At 41.8% G+C, this 7,083-nt stretch overlaps 1 protein-coding gene across 2 annotated transcripts; it reads left to right on the top strand.

Moving 5' to 3' along the window:
* Positions 1–275: 275 nt before the first annotated feature.
* sox18 (SRY-box transcription factor 18) lies at positions 276–5,379 on the top strand. Of its 2 annotated transcripts, none has more exons than XM_031747829.2 (2): positions 276–1,026; positions 1,810–5,379. In XM_031747829.2, exons 1-2 carry the CDS (start codon positions 648–650, stop codon positions 3,126–3,128), a joined length of 1,698 nt encoding a protein of 565 aa, XP_031603689.1. In that variant the 5' UTR covers positions 276–647; the 3' UTR covers positions 3,129–5,379. The 2 variants fall into 2 exon arrangements, with proteins under 2 accessions (XP_031603689.1, XP_039459876.1); XM_039603942.1 differs by having other exon boundaries at positions 894–1,026; positions 1,815–5,379.
* Positions 5,380–7,083: the final 1,704 nt, after the last annotated feature.

The following is a 7,083-nucleotide window of genomic DNA, read 5'->3' as shown; positions in this document are numbered from 1 at the left end:
CCTCTCTGATTACATCTCCCTGTACAGACAGACAGGGTGTGTGTGTGTGTGTGTGTGTGTGTGTGCGTTCAGTGGGAGGAAATGGTGGCAGTTGTAGAGACTGAAGGGAGGGTGGGGGGTAAAGTTTGGACCTCCCCTCCCTGTGTTGTCTCTCTCAAACAGCCTGGTGGCTCGTCATTGGTTAAATCCTCAAGCCAGTATTTATGCGATTGGTCAGGGCGGGGTATATATACACAGCATGGGTCGGTCAGATCTGGCCACAGGTTTCCAAACTTTCAAAGTGAGCAGACAGCGAGGGAGACGGTGTGTCGGAGGGCCCGAGTGACGGAGTGAAATCAAACTGTGGACAAACCGCAGAAGCAAACATAAAACCTAGAGTGGACAAAGAAAGCAGCAGAGTCACTGCGGATCGTTTTCAGGGGAAATCCTGCACCACAACGGGTTTGTTTTCTATTCTTGTCCCCCCCTCCTCTCACATCTCGATGCTTTGCTTTGGGATTTGTGCTCTGAGACCAAATTCCTCTCCTGATGCTTCTCTCCTCTGTCGGCTGAAGTATTTTCAGTTTCAGTTTTTGTCCAGAACTTTGCAGACCAACAAACTGAGACAGACATTTGCAGAATTTGACCTGGACTAAACCTTTTCTGGGATGAATTTAACCAAGCCTAGCCTTTCTAGAGTCAGCCAGGTGTCTCTTGGGGGCCCCTGGACTTCAAGGACCCCGAGTCCTGCTTCTGATTCTGAAATGGGTTTTGAACAGAACCTCTCTGAGGATTGCAGTTCTCCAGACAGAACTGGGAATATGAGGAGAGGGGAACCAAGGATGTGTTTGACGCACAGTTCAGGGGGACAGAGTCCTGATCTGAACCAGGCTGGAGGCACGTCAGCGGGTGATGGGAAAGCTGCGGGGGCTGAGCAGAGGATTCGCAGGCCGATGAATGCCTTCATGGTCTGGGCTAAAGATGAGAGGAAGCGGCTGGCCCTGCAGAACCCAGACCTACACAACGCTGTGCTCAGCAAGATGCTCGGTAAGACAAACAAAGAGACCAACTCAGTGGAGAGCCAAAGATCTGATCTTTGTAGTCATCAATTTCAGTAAAAGCACCAAAGTGAGGAGTCGTTGTATTGGAAATTTAAATATCTGACCACTTTCATTTTAGCAGTATTCAGTGTGACACACCACACCGGAAAGATACAACATCAAACACAGACCATAAATAGCCTCTTATTTCTGTTCAAGACAAATTAAAAGTCTGATTCCTCAGCTCTACGTTACCAAGCCTGTCCATCATATGTATGTTGCTGCTGGTTCATTGCACATGCCATGTTTACCTCTAAACTCTTTACTGTCAGTTTACTTCAAATGCTATTAAAATAACCTCCCAAGGCCATCTTAATATCTCTCATTGGTCGTCTGATGCTTTTTTGTGATGTTTCTCAGGTCTTAGTAGCAGCAGAGCAGTAGCTCTTCACATCCATCAGTGTGTAAGACACATCTCCAAAAACAGGACAAACTCAGAGTCAAAGCACTTCATGCATGCCACAGGACATTAAGAGCCTTCTTTGAATGAATACACGTAGCTGTAGATGGAGCTGCTCAAGGCTGTCAGTGCTGTAGAGTATTTTGACATGTTATAGGCCGAGCAGTAAATAATAAAATGATCTATCAGACTGATTGTAATCTGCTTGACAGTGAGTTGCAAAATGAATTTGAACAGCAAGGCTGTTCTTATATGCCCCCTTTCTCTCATCTAAGAAGACCAAAATATGGTTGAAATTTTTTTTTTTAAATTTAACTCCTCTTCCTGCAGGTCAGACGTGGAAGGCCCTGAGCGCCGTAGAGAAGCGACCATTCATAGAGGAAGCAGAGCGTCTTCGTGTCCAACACCTCCAGGATCACCCAAACTACAAGTACCGACCTCGCCGCAAAAAAACCACCAAGAAGCTTAAACGTGTTGAACCAGGGCTTCTGCTGCACAGCTTAGCCCAGGGTGGGGCACCAGGCTTGGGTTTAGGACCTGGTGTCAGTCCTTTGGGTGCAGAAAATGTCTCTGGAGGTTCTGCTTATGGGCATCCAGGTGTCCAAACTCCACATCATCACTCTCATCACCTGCTTCCATCTCTGGGCCATTTCAGGGACCTCCATGCCTCAGGACACTCAGAGCTAGAAAGCTATGGTTTGCCCACTCCAGAAATGTCCCCACTGGACATTCTGGAAGATGGAGCTGGGGAATCTGTGTTTTTTCCCCAACATATGCAGGAGGAGGGAGGGATGGGAGTTTGGAGTGGGTACCAACACAACCTTCACCATCATAATCAGCATTACACCCACCACTACAACAACCACAGCCACCACAGCTCCATACACGGCCAGGGTTCAGGAATGACTATAAGCACCAGAATGACTTCTACTGAATCGAATATGATGTCGAGTATGAGCTCTGTCACTTCACTCAGCTCCAAGCTAAATCTCACGCATGTTTCTGGTCACCAGGTCACTTTAAGAAGTCCCGTAAAGTGCCCGCCACCACTGCTCGATCCTTCCTCCCCAGTTTCATACCACCAGTCCTGCAACAGCCTCTCTGAGCCAATAAAATGCCACCAGCCCCCACTGAGCTCTGCTCCTGTTGGTTATTTCACTCAGCTGTATGGAAACGGCACCCCTAAAGCTCCTCATTTCACTTCTTCTCATCTGGGGCAGCTTTCACCTCCTCCTGAAACGACTTCTTCCTGCTCAACCTCGTCCATTCCCCCTCCATCAAGTTTCCCTCCCTCTGTGAATTTGGATAATTCAAATCTGGATTCCTCTGGACAGCTGGGGGCTTCGTCTGCTGAATTTTGGGCTGAAGTGGACAGGCATGAATTTGACCAGTATGTAAATGTTCGGAGGAATCGAGATGAGGCTTATGGACTGGGCGGGGAATGTGGTGGTGTGTCCAAGATTGTGGGTGGGCGTAGTAGCAGTATTGTTGGAAGTAGCAATAACAGTATTGTTAGAAGTGCAGTTAATAGGGATGTTGGTGGTGTGGTGGGTGGCGTTGGTGGGTGTGATGATGGAAGCAGCCCTCTTATATCTGCTCTGTCTGATGCAAGCAGCGCTGTCTATTACAGCACCTGTATCACTGGATAAATACTCTGAAATGTATGATGAGACAGCATACAAAGGAAGTATACTGGAAAAACTATTTGGGTCATACTTTATTGAAAGCATTTCAACGAGCCCTTCGCTAGCTTTCAAATCTTTTGGTTTCAGGAACCCTTATGTGTGTTGACATGCCTTTCAATGTTCAGTTATTTTAGTTCTTGGTATGTTGTAGAAAACAAAGCATTTGAAATCATGAAAATAATCTCAGTTGGGCTTCACAACAATTTATGGCATATTTTTTGTTGATTGGGAACATGAAACTTAGCTCAGTGAAAGACTTCCAAGATTCATTTACAGTATTTTTCTTAGTGTTGTTGGGAAAGTTTTGGGCAAACACCAACATGTCAGATATCTGTCTAACCTTTCTGACCGGGATGTTCCCCGACAGGGAACATCCCGGTCAGACTCTACTGACACACATGGGTGTGTTGCTGATTCCAAGAACACTATTTCTAACTAGCTTCTGATATATCTTTAACTGGGCTTAGTTTAAAACTTTAGCACTGTCTGTCTCTGATCACAGGTCATGATTGTACTCATGGCCTTTGCAAGTAATCAGCTCTATTCATGCAAAGCAACCTCACACAAACAGATGTTGGAGATCAGTAGCGCAGTCATGAATTTTGGGAACATTGGTTTGATGTAGATGTTTACTGTATACTTTTGAAGATGCTATGCTTCTTGACAGGATGTGAAGGAGAAAGTGAAACTATGAAATGTTCTCTTTGCACTGGGTTTGATGTCTTGTTTCATATATAGAAGTAAAAATACTCATAATTTGAAATATCTTTTTGTGACTGTTTGTCTTGTTTTTTTCTGTCTTCTTTACTGAGTCTTATTTTTCTTAAAGGAAAATAAAGAAATTATACTTTCTTGCTGAGAGTTTGACGAGTTGATTGATATAATTCTAATATTCATGTGGTCAGTGCTGGAGTTAATTAGCCCAGCTAAGCATAAGAACAAGAAAGTCTTGTGTTCGTCAGAAAGTGTGATAAATATATTTATTCTGTTACATGTGTCTGATCTGGGGTTGTTTATTTTCTTTATTTAAACTATGAAAAGAACTATAAAATGTTAATGTTATGTATCATAGGGCATCTGCTTGTCATATATTTTCCTCTGTCCCTGCCTGACACCATCTGTTCCTCTCCCTATCATGTTCTTACCTAGCAGGGCTTGCTCTGTTTTATTTGTGTGTTTTTTTTCTGTGTTTTGAAGCAAATAGAAATCTTTGTTATGTAACGTTTCATGTATAAATTGAATAATTGCTCGTGTAAAGGTGCCGGCAGATCTTTTGTGAGTTCAGTTTTTGCCCACTTAGAGCTGTTGTAAACCTGACACAAAGAGATGATGCATGTGTGAACTATGTAACCTTCATTTCAAAAGTGTTGGAGAAGTGCTTTTCCACTGAACTTTGTTTGCCGTTCATCTATTATGAATTTATAAAGTGATGATGTCCTATAGCTGTTACGTTTTGCTAAATGAGTAACTTATCTTGCCAATGTTTAAATGAACATAAATTAGTGGTTTTGTTCATACTGAGAAAATGAAAAATCATCACCCTCTCTGTATGTTTACATAGCATCGTTTTGTATACAGTGGAAACAAAAACCAGAAGTCTCTTCTCAAAGGGCTCACATCTGTTTTGCATCAGTCCTAAAGACAATGCCGTTTTTTCTTTTCTCTACATGAAACTGAAGGACAGCGTCAAGGATATGTACAGGAAAAGCAGTTGTATTCACCACACTGATCCCTGTGGCTTTTTCCAAACATTTTCTATTAGAGGATGAGCCCCAAGGAAGCTAAATATTAAAAAATAAAATAATAAAAGCCATGTACATCTGCATTTGACATTCTTTCGTGTTGACACCAAACAAAGTTGTGTTTCCATTTTAATTTACTGTGACACACAAAGACATCAGAGAGACGGGCGTTTTTTGGAGCCATGCAATAACTCTGGGGCTTTTGGTAATAATTATCTCAAGGAAAAAAAGAAACACCCAAGATTTTTGGGATTAATACAAAACACATTTTCTCAGCAGACACATAACGACAAATTAAAACCAGGATTTTCCCACAACTGTCACTGTGACGATTCTAAATGTGCCTGACAGCGAGCGTAGAAAAGGGTTTTGTTTGTGTTTATGTATTTGAAAAATGTGCAATGGGTGTAAACGGATCTGTTAAGTCTTATAATATAATGTCACAAAATAAACACTTCCAAGTTTGCACTCTGGACATTTACAGTTTTTTCTCAGCGGCTAAAGATGGCTGGATTAATTCTTTGGAAACTTTTAGTATTTTGAACTTTTGGTCAACTTTTTGCTCCTGCATATCAAAAAAGACAAAAAACAGCACAATTGGTGCGTCCTCTGTGTTTTCAGCGCATTTACATAGTTTGAGACACAGAGTCACGTCTGTGTTTTCCTGTGATCAGCTCTGATTCTGTCCTCTCCAGGTTTCGTTAAGACATTAAAAAATCTTGGCTTGGCGCAACAGTTTCCCCTTGAACAAAACCACAAAGAAAACTTTCAGAACAAGGAAAAGCTGTTTTCTTTGTTTCAGACTTCTTTTACTCCCCCCCAGCACCTCACTCACTGTCATTTTCTCTCATTTCACTTCTCTCTGTCTGAGCTTTTATTCTTTGCAATCTTTGGTCACCTTTTCCCTTCTTTTTTGTTTCTCACCATTTTTATTCCTTCTGTGGCGTCTTTTTGCTCCTTCATGCCATCTCTTGCTGTTTAGTACTCCTTGCTTTCGTCTTATGAGCCCATTCGTTTCTATTATCCATCTAGTTTTGCTTTTGCCTATCTTTCTAAACAGTCCCCGTATTTTATCACTTCTTTCCCTTTTATCCTTACATTTGCATATCCTGGATCATTCCTTAGATTATTTATACTTTTAGATGTATTTAATATTTAGGTCATACAGTCGAGTAAATGTGCTAAAACTTTGTTCTGATCTATTCTTCCTTTTTCCCCTTTTTATAATCTTTTCTCGGCTCCATCCTTCCTTTTTTGTCGTTTTTATTCCTTCTCAGAATTCTTTCACAAATTCTTTATATTTTGTAAAAACTCATAATATCTTCTTTTATATATTTTATTAAGTGTTTATTGGGCTGCCCTCCTTTCTTTCTCGCCCTTCAGGCATCCCTGTATGACCCACTATTTGCCCTGTTTCTTTCTACTCACTCTGTTATTAACATTTCCATGAGAGTCATTTATCCTCTGGTTGGAGAGCAGAGAGCTTTAACGTAACTGGGCTGTAAAAACCAAAGTTGCGTGTGGTACTGAGTGTGTGCATGTTTTCCTACCCCAGGTCATGTACTCAGTAAATGTGTGTCAGTGGTGCTCGCTGAGGTAACTGACAGGAATGTTAGCAGCAAGAAGGAAACACTACGGAAGTTTGAGATGTTCGGAAAGGGAGTGTGAAGAGAGAGAGAGAGGAAGAGGTGTATATTTTTGTGACAACACCTCACCCGGCAGCGCGATAGGCTGAATGGAAAAGATAACACGAGGCTGAATTCCCTTTCAGACAGCTGGAAAGTGCCACATAGGAGGCGTGTACGTGGTATGAGTGTGTGTCTGGCTGTTGTTTTTTACATATTACAGATTTGGTGTGCTGAACCAGCACAGAGCGTCAAGATAACTGTAAACGTGTTCAACAATTTATCAAATATAAATTAAATAAAGAGAAAGTAAATAAATGTTTTAAAAGAAATGGCATATTTGGAGAATACTGTGAAAAAGTCTTTGGCAGTAAAAATATTAAAAATGAATAAGAAGGGGGGAGGTGCTGAGCTAAAAAGTGGAAACACAGACACGGGAAATATCAAAGAATCCGAAAACTGGGAGTAAAAGTAAACGAAAGAAGGAATCTGTGGATTACACACTTCAGAGAGACAAGGCAGAAGAAGAGGGAGAGGGATTTTCCCGTCTGT

This window comes from Oreochromis aureus, linkage group 20 (assembly GCF_013358895.1).
Source record: "Oreochromis aureus strain Israel breed Guangdong linkage group 20, ZZ_aureus, whole genome shotgun sequence".
Lineage (NCBI taxonomy): Eukaryota > Metazoa > Chordata > Actinopteri > Cichliformes > Cichlidae > Oreochromis > Oreochromis aureus.
The sequence above is the reverse complement of the archived record's forward strand: the minus strand, read 5'-3'. Positions and strand labels throughout refer to the sequence as shown.

Coding starts and splice junctions, on each gene's coding strand:
- sox18 (XM_031747829.2), top strand. CDS start 648: ATGAATTTAACCAAGCCTAGCCTTTCTAGAGTCAGCCAGGTGTCTCTT. Junction 1,027..1,809: donor TGTGCTCAGCAAGATGCTCG/GTAAGACAAACA, acceptor CTCTTCCTGCAG/GTCAGACGTGGAAGGCCCTG.